Raw genomic sequence first — 17,475 nt, 5'->3', positions numbered from 1 at the left:
GGGTTTTAAGCTGGGTTTCTGTATAGCACTTTGTGACATCTGCAGATGTAAAAAGGGCTTTATAAATAAAATGTGATTGATTGATTGTAAGTCAACTGATATTTATATGGAATGATGTTTTCACTGGATGGTTTTAAAATTCCTAGATTTTGTTGAGACTTAGAAGTCTCAAAGAGGGGAATGATGGGGAATATATTATCTATTACGCGCATTTGCTTACATTATTAAAAACTATGGAGGCCTTGACAGCAGAAAGTTCTCAGAAACCTGCAACCACATTTGCCACATTGTCTTTAGACATGTCTCGTTTTATTGTCTGACACCTCACCCCCTGATACTGAGTTTGTAGGAAGACAGGATTAGGAAGAATACTTTGTTGTTGCTAGGGCAAGTTCAGGGTCAGGGGTAAACATCACGCTATGGGAAGGGAGTGCTAGTATAAAAAGCAGAGATTGTTTTAGACACTTTGCAGAACTTTTGAAGAGCTACATTTAGCTGTTGTCTCTGTATTAACTTCTGTCTGCAATTGCATTACTAAAAGGTTTTTACATATATTTGGAAGTCATTGTCTGTGTCATTTTGTTATCTTAAGTCTGTTTTAATAACAAGAATCAGCACTGTGTAAAGAATCATCAGCATATTCCATAACACAGCGTAACTAGCCGTGTTTGACCTTTCACTGGAGAGTCAATTACTATTTGCATAATCTCCCTCTTCAACCAAGAGCTAAGCAATCACCTTTTCAACAATACATTTTATAGGCTCCTTAGGGCTTAGGCAATAACAATATTAAACTCAAAACCCAGGTCCAGTTAGTACCCATTATATCCAATGTTATAATGCTTCTACAAATTTGGGGTTTAGCTATGTTCAAGGGATGGTAAAACATTTGGGGCGATTGGATGTCTTCAATCCTGTCTATTTGACATTTACGCCTATTTGAAATGTTATGGTTGGGCGATTCTGTGTAAAAGTCAACCTGAGCATTTATTCACAAATAAAGTTAGTCATTTCCAAATGAAACTACGTTCATAATTATCCTTAAGGTCTACAGCTCTGGAAAAAATTAAGAGACCACTGTAATATTATCAGTTTCTCTGCTTTTACTATTGATAGGTATGTGTTTGGGTGAAATTAAAATGTTTGTTTTATTCTATAAACTACTGACAACATTACTCCCAAATTCCAAATAAAAATATTGTCATTTAGAGCATTTATTTGCAGAAAATGACAGCTGGTCAAAATAACAAAAAAGATGCAGTGTTGTCAGACCTCGAGTAATGCAAAGAAAATAAGTTCATGTTCATTTTTAAACAACACAATACTAATGTTTTAACTTAGGAAGAGTTCAGAAATCAATATTTGGTGGAATAACCCTGATTTTCAATCACAGCTTTCATGCGTCTTGGCATGCTCTCCACCAGTCTTTCACATTGATGTTGGGTGACTTTATGCCACTCCTGGTGCAAAAATTCAAGCAGCTCGGCTTTGTTTGATGGCTTGTGACCATCCATCTTCCTCTTGATCACATTCCAGAAGTTTTCAATGGGGTTCAGGTCTGGAGATTGGGCTGGCCATGACAGGGTCTTGATCTGGTGGTCCTCCATCCACACCTTCATTGACCTGGCTGTGTGGCATGGCGCATTGTCCTGCTGGAAAAAACAATCCTAAGAGTTGGGGAACAATGTCAGAGCAAAAGGAAGCAAGTTTTTTTCCAGGACAACCTTGTACATGGCTTGATTCATAAGTCCTTCACAAAGACAAATCTGCCAGATTCCAGCCTTGCTGAAGCACCCCCAGATCATCACCAATCCTCCACCAAATTTCACAGTGGGTGCGAGGCACTGTGGCTTGTAGGCCTCTCCAGGTCTCCGTCTAACCATTAGACAACCAGGTGTTGGGCAAAGCTGAAAATTGGACTCATCAGAGAAGATGACCATACTCCAATCCTCTACGGTCCAATCCTTATGGTCTTTTGCGAAACTCAGCCTGGCTCTTCTTTGCTTCTCATTGAAGAAGGGCTTTTTTCTAGCTTTGCACGACTTCAGCCCTGCCCCTAGGAGCCTGTTTTGAACCGTCCTCGCCGTGCACTTCCCCCCAGCTGCCGTTTTCCATTCTTTTTGTAGGTCACTTGATGTCATCCTACGGTTGTTGAGTGACATTCGAATTAGTTGGCGGTCATCCCGGTCAGTAGAGTCGTTTTCGCCCTCTGCCGGTCTGTCGCTTTGTTGTCCCCAATGTCTGCTGCTTGACCTTGTTTTTATGAACCGCCGTCTTTGAAATTGTAAGGATGGAAGCAACCTGACACTCACTGTATCCCTCTGCCAGTAAAGTCAGAATTGAACCCTTCTTTTCCTCACTCAAAACTTTCCTTTTCAATTATTTTGGTGATCATCAATAGTTATTTTTTGATTAATATTACTTTTGAGGTACTTTTAGCACTGTTTTTGCCATCCAGCTGGTCCTATTGCAAGATGATAGTGATGACCACAGCAGTGGTTTTTATACTTTTCCTCGTTAAATAAGATTTGGTTCAGGTGATCACCTAATCAGTACCTAATTCAGTAGAATGAGGTGTGCCTGTGTTGGAATTCAACAGACACTGGAATGGAATGGCTGTCATACAGGGCGGCAGGTAGCTTAGTGGGTAAGAGCGTTGTGCCAGTAACCGAAAGGTCGCTGGTTCTAATCCCCGAGCCGACTAGGTGAAAAATCTGTCGATGTGCCCTTAAGCAAGGCACTTAACCCTAATTGCTGATGTAAGTCGCTCTGGATAAGAGCGTCTGCTAAATGTAAAATGTATGTAGAGACGCTGATTTAAGAAAAATGTGCAGTGGCCTCTTAATTTTTTCTAGAGCTGTATGTGTTGGTGTTAAGGCTTTATTTGAAAAGTTTAATTGCATGAATTTTGACCATTACAGAATAGGTGGCCAAGTCAACAACAAAAAAAATCTTATTTTATGGCTTCTAGAAAGGGCTCACAAAGCTTGTTTTTCCACTCACAGCTGTCCCCCAGTATTAGTTACAAAGATGAGATGTGTATTCTACAGTCTTGTAAAGGTAAGTCTGGGAAAGACAATGTAACATCCATAAAGTTTTTTTAGGAAAACTATAAGGTTTTATATGGTTTCTCTCTTTCCATTGTCAGTATCCTTTTTCAGCATGATGATATCCGTAACATCCATAACCGTTGTGGATGTGATGGATATCGATGTATTAGATCTTAGCTTCAGAAGCTTGTGTATTCACCACATTTTGTGCTTGTTCTGGGAGGTATTCTTCAGACCTTTACCGAAGCAATTGTTGATATCTAGAAAATGTGTTCTAACTAAGACTCTCTTGGAAAATATATGCTGAAATGCATTTATCATACGAGTGATTCCTCACGAAACCAGGACAGAAAAATACCATGATTTGGGGGATTTTCACAAAATGTCATCCATAGCATGGTCCTTCAGAAGAAGGATCGTTGACATATATATATCTAAAAGCATAATTGCGAAACAATTAATCAAAGTTGGCATATTTATTACATTTTCAACACACCCAGGCCTCCTTTAAGACTCCATTATGTTTAATCTGTAGGTGCTACAAAGCAAATATTGGTGTCATATGAAGCTTTACCACTTTCTCTGTAATATGAGTAGTATAATGATTTCAATAATTTCAATTTTCCTACATTAATTGATTGACAAATATAAACATTAAAATATTTAAATACATTGTTGAAAATAATATAATCCAAGGGCATATCAAAGTTCCAGAGTGGGATCTAAACGTCATCCTCAATAACAGCATTAGAAATGTGCAATAAAACCACTGTCATCTGCTAGACTAACGAGGAAACACTTAAATTGAAACATATTTTGAAGGCATGGTCAGAATCGACCACGTGGTGGCAGTGGCACAACCACTCTGTGTGTGTGTGTGTGTGTGTGCATAAATGTGTTCATGCGTGTGTTATTATTTGGTTGTAGATCACAAGTACCACCTCTCCTCAGTAAAACTAATTTCTGTGTTTATCCGAGGTGACAACTGACAAATCAGACAGACTGTCTTTGAAAAGCTCATTTCTAATCATTACAATCACGACGCACAAACCTTAACTAAAAACAGCATGAGATGTGCTTTGCTTACTCACTGACAAGGTTACAACAAAATATTCTGAATAAGTAAAAATTATTGAACAGTTCCTTTAGTATTTGAATAGGCAATTGCTGGACGGATCCTGTTTATTATGATACAGAACAGAAACCTAATCTACTCCAGGTGGAGAGGAGGACATCACTACACCACCAGGCCGAACCAGGAAAAGTCTATTAGATACTATCCTGGCTGACAGATATGCCTTGGCATCTAGCCTATCAATGATTTTGAACGCAACAGAGAAAAGTACTCTGTATACGCAATTAAAATGACAGAAGATTTCTATTATAGCCATTGTACTTTTGTGGGGGTTATCTTTGCCTGCCAATTAAGTTAATTGGACCACCTGAGATCAATAAGAATTGGGAAAGGTGTTTCTGCCAAGCCTTTCAAAGCATCGGTACAGGAACTGTGCTTCCGAAATGCACTTGGTGCTTGCGTGTGTACGCACGGCAGTATGTGCGTGTGTGTACGTACAAGTGTGGCGTTCATATGCATCTTTGTAAGTGAGTCAGGGCTGGTGTATGTGTGACTATTCATTTCCCTAACGCAACAAAGGTGCAAAGCCAAATCAGTCAGTGGGGCTGGTGGTCAGATACTAGTCTAGAGCGCTGCAGTCAGAGCCTGGCTGGGAGCAGGGAACTCTGGGACAGGCCGGGAAACGCCTAACACACAAACACCGCTCAACCAGACAGTGTGCTACACTCCGTACCCCTCCCCCCACCACCCAAACCACTCCTCGCCTCCCGCCCACTAGACCGCCAATAGAAAAAAATAGGTCACGTTTCTAATCAAGAGAACACCCCCCCAAGCAGGCCAAAACACTAACATGGAACTCGCTGTCGAGCCTGTACCAAACTCTATTGCTTTATTTATTAATCTATACAGAACACACGTTTTTTTCTCAAACAGATTCCATTCTTAATCTCTAGTAATTACATATATAGAAAGAAGTCGGCTTGAATAGACTCGGCTTGCTCTCCTCTACCCCCAAACCTTGTTTCTTTCTAGCCGTCGTGTTCCTAAAGCAGGACCCTGCATTTTTGACAAGCCGGTCTGGTAGAGTGAAAAAGAAAGCACTCCCAATTACCTTCCGATTTTTTTTTATATATATATATATATATATATATATATATATATATATATATAAAATAATTGGACTTTTGACCAATCATATCAGCACTGACAAAGATCTGATGTGAAATTATTGATGTGATTGGTCAAAAGACCAATTAGTGGAAAAAATATCAGAATTGGGCTCTCTGTGTAAACGCAGCCTTTGTGGCATTGATCTACCTCAAGTGCCACTGCTTAACAGCAAATGACTGATTGCAAAGTTAAATCTGCAGACTCTGGTTCATTAATTAACTGTATGTTCACCCGACTTCTATAAAATCCCTGTTTCTTTCTGTTTGAGGTGTGGCCGTCCCACAGGAAGTGATGCAGTCCAGAAGCATGGTGGATGGCGGTTGCTGAGAGCATGTGGCAAGCGTTTGGTGAGAGCACGTAGCTACTAAAGGTTGTGAGATGGACCGTTTAAGAAACGGACACCTGTTTCCTGGGCTCCTGTGCCCCTTTTTGCATATTTAATTAGTTATGGTATGTTTTAGTATTTTTATCTTGCATGGTTTTTAAAGTAACTTATTTGATACAACTGAAAATAACAATCAAGAAAATGTGAATGGAGACTGTGCTGAGTCTTGAGTTCAGTTATAGAACAACCATGCCTTTAATAAATGTTTGAAAACTGGTCCTTTGTTGTCTGCCTCTACTTCACGCTGCCTGCTCAACCCAGATCCACAATAACCCATCACTTTTCCACCTGGTGACACACACCGTCCCTTTAACTCAGAAAGGACACAAACTTCCATCAGGTAATTAAACTTCCTCCACTGCAGGCAAGAAGCAATTAAACTCCAGTGTAACTGGATTCCAGTGCCCTCAGCCCTGTCAGACAACAGGCTCCAAACCTTCAGCCAGCCCGAAACTGGAGAGCGTGCCATCTGTACACATGGCTGACTGCAGCTCACACTCTATCCCGGTCCCCCCTAAGCCAAGACCCAGGAACACAACTGAACCAACCAACTCTTACAAAGCCCATATTGCTTCTCACATATAGAGCAATAACAAGACGACTGAACGAATGCCCTGGTTTTCCAACTGAGAAAAGATGTGTCTAGGCTTATTAGCCTGTAGTGTAATGTTGAAAACGTGTGTGTGTGTGTATATATTGGTGTTTATTAAAAACAGCTCTTGATCCGTCTTTTCTTCACATTTGGGAGCATTTATAACATGCCATCAGTACGAGTGGCTTTCTTTGCAACAAATGTTCATTAAAATATTACTGCCTGACCTTCAAACAAACACAGAGACGCTCACTCGCCAATAGAGAGGGAGCACAATTCAAAACCAGCCTCAGAGCAGACGTTTAGTGGACAGGGTCTGGTCAGTAGAGTGTTCTGTTTTTGTGTGTGCTCAGATCTAACAAAGAATGGCAACAGTGGCTGTATTCTCTGAAAGGGACAATTAGTGACTGTGACTACAGGCAGGTAGAGATCCGTTCATCACAGACTTAAGACTGTTACAAGACATTACATTTACAAGACCTGTGGCTCTCTAACATTGACAGTCATTCAAACGCAAGGGCATAGTACACATGCTTTGAACTAGGGCTAGGACGACACCATTTTGAAATTGAACGAGTCTCATCTGGCTCCTGGCAACAGTCTTAACAGTGTGACTGTAGTCGGTACTGTGCATGGCTCATTTTTCACATTACTTCACACAACAGTACATTACTCTAATACTAGGCCTACACTACTACTTCACTACACAAAATCAGCACAGAAAACCGAAGGTCTTCTTGTATAATAAGACTTAAAACCATAATCCAGCGCGTATTCCCATAAACTAGGCCTAAATAAAAGGATAGTGGGAAAACTCAACACTCGGTATGGAAAAGAGGGTTAAGAAAAGCATATTGTTTCCTTAGAAACAGACAGCCATGCATACAATACATCACAAGGTGATGAAAACATAGGTAGGCTGCCAACTGAAGCAAATTGAATGCAGGTCTTTTGTTGTTTAAATTAGCTTTAAAATGGAATATGCGTAGTCGCTTGCTCCCCACAAAAAAAAAGAAAAAAAAGCTTGCCGTGGCTCAGTCCCATGTTTCCTCTCGAAAGAGAACACATGGGGATTCTGCATTCAAAAATTCAAAATGGCTGACATATCACGCTGTACTGCAAAACATTATACAGCAACAAACGACATCGCCGAAAATCGAATCCCTCCTCAAGCATGCATGTGCAAACACAAAACCATTTAAATCATTCATGTAGTGTCAAAAATCCAGCAAAACAAGAGCAACCCATTTTTGTTTCAATGCCAGACATGATTCTGCTTTAGTTAATTTATTTACAGATGAATATAAAAGTCGGGCCTAGGATTTAAGGATGGCTAAAGTGCCTTCAGAGGAATCAATTTATATGGTAAATCAAATAACTGGATTCAAAAAGGATGGTGTAAAGCATATTAAATTATGATAATAGAAAAGCAATATTTTCTTTATGAGGTGCATGTTGAGTCATTATTCCAGATGTAATATTCCCCACACATGGTGTATCCCAAATAGCACCTTATTCTCTACATAGTGCCTATGGGCCCTGGTCAAATTTAGTGCTATTTGGATAGGTTTCTATTTGGGATGTACACAGGGGCACAGTGGTCAGACAATTAACTGACTACAGCCTCCTCCTACCAACATTCTACAGTTGATTGCTCAGATTACCACCAATTATGAAGTGCCCCCCAAAGAGGATGGACTGGCCATCACAGGGGCATGGCAGCACAAGGTGGGTGTATGCCTATTCTGACAACACTCTGGCTGCCAGTCCTTACTACTAGATTGGAAACAGGGCCCTAAAGGTACAGAGCATTCTAGCATATTACCTTCACAAACACTGAAATGATGACAAGGCATTATATGAAGTCTCAGAAAACACAATGTTGTACTGACTGATCAATGTCATATTGTAAAAGATGTAATGTTGCTGATCAATGTCAAAGCTCACTTGGAGAGATAAAATAAAACATCTCACATTCAATGACAATAGTCTCTGAATCTACTATTTCAGCTTCTAGAATCCCCAGGAGTATTAGTATTGTTCAACACTGTACAGCTGAATTATAATCTATCAACCATGATTTACATGTAGCCTACATACAGAATATGGAGAAACAAAGTCAACATGCTGAGATCATATCGTATCTGAAGATTATGCCTTTGTTAAATGTTTTTCATGACGAAATGGAATGTTGGTTGTTAGTATAATGTAACATATAATAGACAGGAAGTGTATTGTAAACTGGCCAGCAGAGGGAGCCATCTTGTTGCATTGGTTATAAATAGGGGTGCACGAAGAAGATAGGTCAGAGCAGACATCAGAATTGGACGACACTACTGCTCTCCGGGTGTCATGTCACCTGTTACTCATGCTGAAGCTTATGATCTGAATAAACCTTATGATCGACGTTCAGTATGAGCAGACTCCTTGATTGACGGTAACACCTACGAATAACATACACTACATAATGGAGGCTCCGCTGAGATATTGATTGCATCGTTGTTGGTCCCTTTCCTGGATTCGCGATTTGACTACGGTTCAAGCCGGCTAAAGGTGAGATTATTCACAAACTTTGGACACTAGTCATTTCGTTGATTGGGGAGAGGGCTTTGACGGTGCACAGTTAAAAGTACTTGGGTCGTTATTGAGGTATGGTGTTGCTGTTAACTGGGAGTCTGAACGAAAATATTTTAAATTTGGTTGATGTGTAAACGCTGTTTACAACAATGGATTGTACAAATTGATTGGTAGAGAATATATGTTGGGAGATATCTGCATAATTAGGGCACCGGGAATACGGAAAAGACCTCGAAACGAGGCGACTTGTAATAATAATTATTATTATTATTAAGTGGGCTACAAATCCTGTGTGAAGTGTTAGGCTTTGGCAGGTTGATTTCTTAAGCGGGAATTATGAAGTGAATGGTTGTAGCTATGTTATACTCCTCCTCTGGTCGACGGGAAATTGGTTTGGGGATAACCGCTTGATATGAGATTCATCTTTCAAGGCAGCATAAAGTTAGACGGGGAGAATTGGACGATTATTTATTTGGCCACGGTGCAGGATATTGATTTGTGTTGTAGGCCGCTGTTGGCTAGAGGCTGAAGCTAAGGCTGGATTGTTTCAGGCCACGTGGTGCCTCGTTGCTAAGGCTTGATTGTATGGTTCGGGTCACGTGGTACATCGTGGCGAAATGCTAAATGCTAAGGCTTGAGGCTAAAGGCTAATTTTTGTAAGGCTAAAATGTGAATCATGCTACATCATGGTGGCTGGATGCTAGTGCTAATTGTGTGTTGTGTCACGATGTACCGTAGGCTAAGCTAACTGCTAAGGTTGAATGCTAATTGTGATGCGTGCTACATGCTAACGGATATCCTTAGAGATTCCATTGCGATGGGTTAAAGTCTCTTAAACTTGTCACTGTCTGTAAGTCAGGTTGTATGTTTTGTGAGCGCTGTTAAATGTTGTTTGACTATGGGGGAAATGGTAAGTTACAGCTGGCTGTTATTCTTTCTGTTTGGGGAGAGAGGAGAGAATCATTCTTTCATGGGGAAACGTATTTTTGAATGGTTGTGCGCATGCGTTTAATTTTGCGACACTACACTACAGAAAGGGGGAGTTTATGGCACAAGATTATGACACGTTTTGGTTTACGGCACTAAATCTTCGACATGCGGTCGTGCTGAGGCGACGGAACAAAATGGTGGCCAGTACGGTCATGTGATTGTTTCAGGCTTCTTTTCAGGGGTAAGGGCTACCGGAAGAGAGAGGTGAACACGACTTTTAAAATCGTTAAAGTAACTGTTATGTGAACGTTAAACTATTTGGCGATGTAGTACATTTATAGATCAAATATATGTTGACGGAGTATAATTAATTAAAATAAAACGATTAAGATTAAATGAAATGTTTTGGAGCGATCTATGTAATAAATGATATTTGCGCATGCGTGGGATTCTGCAAAACAACCCATGGGGGCTGTAGGGAGACGGAGAAACACACAGACAGAGAGATTTTAGCACGAGTATTCTAGTTTAAAGATTGGTTAAAGATGAAACTTGTTTTGTAGCCTATTGAATTTATAAATTAGATATATGGTAGCGGATTATAATACATTTAATTAAATAATTAAATAACGGATTAAAATAAAATAAAAAGGTTTTTGGGCGATCTATAATTAGTCCTGAGTTAAAGTCTTACAGTGAATCATGTAGAACAAACGAATATTGAATGGTTGGAAATACTCAGTGACTGCATTAACGACTAAAATGTTATGTTGTGTCTTTGTTCTTCTGTCATATGAGAGGAACGCTAAGTGGGAGGAGCGAGGAGATACAGGAAGTGATCACGTCACGTGGCAGAGGATCAAGTCAAAAAGGGTTTGGTACTGATTATGGTTACAAGATCTTTCCCTAACAGGATATGTGATGTTATGACGATTTTACAAGGGGCTTGGCAAATTCTATTTCAATAAAAGTTACATTTTGGAGGCTATGTGCATCACTGGGCTGGATTGCAGTTCGATTGGAAATCAGGTACTGACATTATTCTTTAAATTTATGATAATTAGGGGTTATAGAGCAAGGGGTTAAAGGCTTTGTTTAGGGGTATTTTAGTCTGAAGATGACTAACTTGCATTTACTGGCAGTTGATGGGCTGTGGTAATATACTCAACACTAATGGATAAGGTGGTGACATAGGATATAGGAATAAAAATTGGTTTTAATTATTCAGGATTTTTAATTTACTTATTTGGATTTATTTGGAGTTGTTAGGTTATATTAAGAATTACAGGGGGGAAGTCTATATAACTTAAATAGTCTAAAATAGGATAGTTCACAATAAAGGAATATAAAGGGCTTGATATAGGGGGAAATTGATTAAAATAGTCATTTTTTAATCAAAGTAGACTAGTGTTAGGAGAGACTAATGGCAGAAGTTAGTACACCATTCTCACATATGGATTCAGCAGAAAGACATCATCCAGCAGGGTGATTGTGGCATCAGAGATGAAGACGAATATGAGCAGAAACAACGATGAAGATGAATCCAGAAGAAGGAAGGAAAATCGGGATGTCTGGGAACTTAAGGAGAAGAGGATGATGATGATGAGAGGTCATGGGTGGAGGTGACTCTGTGATCAGAAGGAAGTGGCAAGAATTGGAGGAGAAGAAGAATACATGGAGGCAAAGATGCTGAAGAAAAGTAAGAAGATGATGGAAGACGATATTTCAAGGACAGAACTTAGAAGATAACCTTTTGAAGAATACTGATAGAGAATACTGATAGGTCCACAACGAGAAGAACCGGACGAAGAAAACTCTATCAAATACAACTTATAACGGGTGGTGGAGAAGAAGAAAATAAGTGTTGGTTATGAAGAATCAGAGTGAATCAAATCAACAATCACTGTTACAGCTTTAACTGAACAATATCAAAGGCAATTGTACCAACCAAGGGGGGACCAGATGTTCCATATCGACGGTCAGTTTCTGGACAGACACAGAATTGGAGAAGAAGAAACAGAGGAAGATCAACGAGCAAGTGAAGATCACCTGTGCTTCAGGTGAACACTAAATATTCTAGAGTGCCGAGAATATCCGACAATTAGAAGTGATAGTGAATAGGGGAAAACTTATCTGGGTTCAGTCTAAAGAGGTTAAACATATCACTCTGTAAAGTAAACTAATTAGGATAGGGATTTGAGGTAGTAAAACAGTTTAAATACTCTTAGGGAATCAATTGAGCTCTGCTATAGAAGTCAAATAGGAATTAAAAGAGACAATATACCAATGACATTGTGGGAAGAGATGCATGGTGTAAATTGAAGTAGTCAATCAGAGGCACAATAGACGACTGACTGTCTGGGAGACTATTTTAAAAAGTAGGGTTTTTGGGGAATCATTTGCTTAAAAGATAAATATCATAGGAAGGATGATAATGTATTAGATTGCCTGTTAGACAATCTGTCTGGGAAAAAACTTAATAGGGGTGACTGTTATTTTGGGTTACATTCTTACACTAAGAGATTTGAGGTTAGGCTAAAAGGTGTTTAGTCGGTTTTGCCAAGTCTGTGTGTAATGAGTCAGAAGCAGGTGGGGAACTTTCCCAATCACATATTCTAAAATTTGGTGGTAAGAGATTTTGTCAATAAATCAGGGGAAAAGGTTTTAAATGTTATGAGAGAAAAGATTAGATTAAAATAGGTTAGGAGAACTAGGGGTGAAGGAACTCTGAGACAGTAAGCTAAGTTTCAAAGTTAGTAGTAAGACAGAGAGAGAACAGTGAGGAAGGACATTTTAACGTTTAGTGGGAAGATAGGGGAGGAGTTTAGATCGGTTAGGAGCAGATGCATTGAGAAAGTATGTGTTGCTGAATGATAAGAGAAGATTGAGGGTGATTGAGTATCTATATTTACAGTTTCCAGCAGGGAGATCAATGTCATTATAGGTGTATTTTGTGTAATCAAAAGTTTAAAGTTTAGAGGTAGAACTGAAAGGGGGAAAAAGTGACACTAGTGGTGATAGATGGAAGTACAAGCAAAGACCATTTTTTTTCCTTTGGGGAAAACTAGGAGTAACTAAGGACATTAACACTTCAGTCTATTATAACAACAGGGAGAAGCAATTTAACTCTTTCAACATTGATAGGTATTAAAGTCATAAACATATTGCATTTGATTATAAGGGAACCAATACAGCACCAATTTTAGGGGGAAAAATACTTATTAGGGTTTAAGATGGGGACGTTTCTCTCATATGGAGAGATAATTATGGAGAATAAGTATTGTTATCAGGACCAGGAGTAGAAGGAGGTATAGTTTGGAATAGGGTTAGGAGTGACTGTTCACTTATGTTGCGTAATATTATAGAGAAAGGTTAGGGAGAATATATGTGTACTTATTTAGGGCAAGCATTAGAATTTGTTTCGGTTAGGAATTATTGGTTAACGGGCAATGTAATTCATAAAGTAACGCTTATAATGGAAGATTTGAAGTCTGTGGAAGTTTTCACAGTCATTGAGGGAGTTCAGGAGGAGTAGAACTGAATGGACAGTAGTCACTCCAACAGTGAATAATACACATAGGATATGGGAAATTTTGCACTAGAAGTAATTAGGGTTAATACAGCAGCTAAATCAACTACTTTAATGGTAACTTTGGAAGGGATTAATGATACGATGGTAATAGCAAATGTAGGAAGGATGACAACAACTTTTCTGAAATTGAAGGAGGCAGCAAGAGAGACTCAGGGGTTTAGGTTATTACGAATAGGGTTAAAAAAGGAGAGCCGATATTAATAGAAACAATATAGATTAATCTGAAATGGAGAAGAGAGATTCGTCATGGAAGCTGCAGGATGAGGTCTTTTGATTTTGATGACAGAGGGGGGGGGCATCTGATCAGTGCTGCTCGTTCCTCTGTTGTGGAAATTAGAGATAGATTAACTCATTCTGTGGGGTCAGTGAGGAATCTTGAGGGTTGATGTCTGTTGGGGATGCCAGCCCAAGACGTGTTAGACGGTCGCGCGGCCTCTGACGGGTGTGGGTAAATGTTATGCTTTGTCATGACTGTGGTATCGGCAACAGTCATTGACCGATAAAATAATGTAGTTGTCAGACCAGTAGGGTTTAAGTGTTCTTGGGTGAAGGGATTACCCTATGAGCATTGGTTAGAGGGAAAGTAAAATCAGGTAATTGCAAACTCTGAAGTATTCAGGTGAAATATTGAGGGCTAAAAGTTGTTTGTTCTAATGAAACATATGAGGTAAGGGGTATGTTTATGGAAAGATCAGATTGGGATGTTAGATGATAACTTTGGATAAGTATGACCTTAAGGGTAGTAATGACAAATAATAGGTTACTTTTTATATATCAGGTAGTAAGAAGAGCAGGACTTTGATGGTTAAAAGATTAGCTTTTGACTGACAATGTGACTATGGGAATTTTAGAGGATAAGGGGAAATTATGATAGAGTATATTCTTACCCTATGGGGATAGGATGTTGTTACAGGTCAACGTTGAAGCTTCCATATGAGGTTTTACCATTATAAGAGGGATAGCATTGGACACAGCTAAATCTAGGGTTAGAAGGGTGACATTACATTTACATTTTAGTCATTTAGCAGACACATGGCGACATGTCATAGTCTTCAAGCCTATCAGTGAAGAATAAGTTTAAGGGAGAAGGGGGGACTTCATTCATGGTATGGTGTAACATTTGGAAAATATAAGGGATGCATTTGAAGGGATTTGGTTGCAAGATCAATTAGGCCAGTAGGGGCAGTGATGGGTCAGATTCTAGTAGTTTAAGCTTTGATAACACTGTGTGATGTTTGTACTGACTTTTGAGAAAGTTATGAGATTGAGATAGGTTGGAGAAGTGGTGCCTGGAGACAACACTCAGATGCCGGTGTGGACTGTTCCTGATCTGGATAAAGATGGACAAGTGGAACTGAGGGATAAATATCATTTTGGATTATTTGATGATTTTTCAAATTGTTTTTTCAATATTAGTATAATTTTTAGTATGATTTATGAATCAAAGGGGGGAATGGATAATGTGATTCATGCATCATTTATGTATCATTTTTTAAATTCTTGGGTGAAATGGAGGTTTAATTTGAAAGTGGTTGTTTTGCAAAGGATACTGTTTGGTTGTTTATTTTCTTGTCATTCCAGAAGCATGTGGAGATTGGAATACTCAAACAAAGACAATATGACTGGAGGAGAGGAAACAAGGAGGGTGTGGCTGATTCCATCATCAACAAGTCCATTGGAAGAGGACATTACAGGGAGACGAAGTGTAGTGGACTACATTCCAGTGTCTGCAATGAAATATAGACATGTGTAATACATAATTGTGTCATATTCTTAGGTATTGATTTTAGTATAATTATGTTTGAGGTTATTGAATGCAGATGAGGATCGTAGATGCTTTTGTTTGTTTCGATGGGGTTAGGGACAGAATGTTTAAGCAGGGAGAGATTCCCTTTCAGGTCCTATGGGTTGACCAGCCTGAGAGTGGATATTTATGGATAGGATTTTGTTTACATGGGTATTTAATTACATCATAGTTTCAAATGCATTTACATGAGTTATGAGGTTATCTGGAGTACCGACGGTGGTTGCCTGGGGCAGAGGGACGGTGAGAGAATTTTACTGTCTTGATTGATATGGATGGATGGCTGCTGGACAGTTTTTCGCTCTCACACTCCATAGAGATATATTCATAATTCATAGTAATGTATTTACACTCCATAAAGAGTTATTCATAATTCATAGTAATGTGTTCATACTTCATAGAGATTTATTCATAATTCATAGTAATGTGTTCATACTTCATAAACAGTTGTTCATATGTCATAGTAATGTATTCACACTTCATAAACAGGTATTTCATAGAAAGGTATTTACACTCTAGAGGAGAATGTTTTTGGGTTTAAGGTTAAGAATATTCAATGAGATAAATGATTAATAGTCATAATCTTATTCTGTTTGTTTTCGAGACGTTTATTTCGTCTCGAAAGGGGGGAATATCGTATCTGAAGATTATGCCTTTGTTAAATGTTTTTCATGACGAAATGGAATGTTGGTTGTTAGTATAATGTAACATATAATAGACAGGAAGTGTATTGTAAACTGGCCAGCAGAGGGAGCCATCTTGTTGCATTGGTTATAAATAGGGGTGCACGAAGAAGATAGGTCAGAGCAGACATCAGAATTGGACGACACTACTGCTCTCCGGGTGTCATGTCACCTGTTACTCATGCTGAAGCTTATGATCTGAATAAACCTTATGATCGACGTTCAGTATGAGCAGACTCCTTGATTGACGGTAACACCTACGAATAACATACACTACAATCACTTTCACAGTAGCCTCTTTCACTAGATCGCCTACCTAACTACTGTATTCACTATGTAAGTCGCTCTGGATAAGAGCGTCTGCTAAATGACGTAAATGTAAATGTTAAGTTGAGTTTGTGTCAAACCACCAGCGCGCTGGTGTAAACACTGCACTTCACTGGATGGCAAGGCACGTGGAGCAACGCATCCTAAGCGTAAACAAATTCATAATACAATCACATGCTGCATGAACATCAAAGGCCATGAGACGTCAGTCGTCAAGATCCCCATTTTTTTTTTACATGGTAGAATCATGTTTGCAATGCATCTAGGAGAGAGAGAGAATAACAAAGTAGAAATGACACTGAATGTAATGGGAATGATATAGAAGACATGCCCATCTATCCAAAATATGAAAGACACGCAGAAAATCGATCTATACTAACTGGTCATGGGGTCTGAATAAGGTTCTAATAACGTGACATTTTCCATTGCCTTCCTGACATGTGGATAACACTGTAAATAACTCTAAATCTGGGAAAATATCACGAAGAATATGCCTTTTCTCAGCTATCTAGCTCAAGTGTTGGCTACTGCATTGATACATTGTTGCATGCATCTTGGAATACAGGCCTACTGAAAACTGCAACATTGTATCCAACAGTAAATACAGAATGCATGGGGACAACAGCACATGAATATGGCACCACAGTGCGTCCTCTCAGTTCTTGCGCAAGAACTGTTGGCGAATTCCCTTCAAAACAGGAAGCTCCAGTGCTATGTACAACGTTAGCAGCCTAGCACCTAATCCTGCACCGTAAACACACAACAAACGACTGTTAGGATGGCCATAGGTGACAGAGCACCTACCTGTTTGCCCCGATAGAATAACCGTTGTTGTTCGGGGTTTACATGGAAGATTTCCTGGATTTTCAGCCTCAAAGACTCAATTTTGGTCAGCCTTGAAAGATCCTCAATGGTTCGTGTCTCCTTTCCGTCTATGGTCCGAATCTGAATCCACATCGTTCCACCGCCCGACAGCCACCAAAAAGGTTACAGAAATTTGATCACAACAAATACCGGGCAAGGGAGATAAAAGTGAAAACGTTCAGCGCTCCATAGCCTTTTTCTCTGCAGGGAAGAATGATTCTTGCAGGATGTGTCTCTCACATGGGTCACGGCGCCAAGCAAATCTCGCGAAATAAAATTCTGTACAATTTGCCGTTAAAGGCGCAGGGCCCTTTTTTTGTGGGCAGTACAATGAATAAACGAACCAACGGATGAAAGTATCTCACCGTTTTCAGAATGTGCAATGTAAGCAGTGGACATTCTACAAATCTATATACATGTATAACT

General features: G+C 39.4%; 1 protein-coding gene across 1 annotated transcript in view; it reads right to left on the bottom strand.

The window, feature by feature from the left end:
- The window catches only part of uhrf2 (ubiquitin like with PHD and ring finger domains 2), a 59,227-nt gene extending 41,989 nt beyond the window's left edge, over positions 1 to 17,238 (bottom strand). Inside the window, exon 1 of the mRNA XM_084160374.1 lies at positions 16,990 to 17,238. Within this exon, the coding sequence (XP_084016500.1) occupies positions 16,990 to 17,142 (153 nt within the window). The 5' untranslated portion in view covers positions 17,143 to 17,238. The remainder of the gene's footprint in view (positions 1 to 16,989) is intronic.
- Positions 17,239 to 17,475: the final 237 nt, after the last annotated feature.

The sequence above is a fragment of the Coregonus lavaretus genome (genome assembly GCF_964263955.1).
Source record: "Coregonus lavaretus genome assembly, chromosome: 4".
NCBI classification, from domain to species: Eukaryota; Metazoa; Chordata; class Actinopteri; order Salmoniformes; family Salmonidae; genus Coregonus; species Coregonus lavaretus.
The sequence above is the reverse complement of the archived record's forward strand: the minus strand, read 5'-3'. Positions and strand labels throughout refer to the sequence as shown.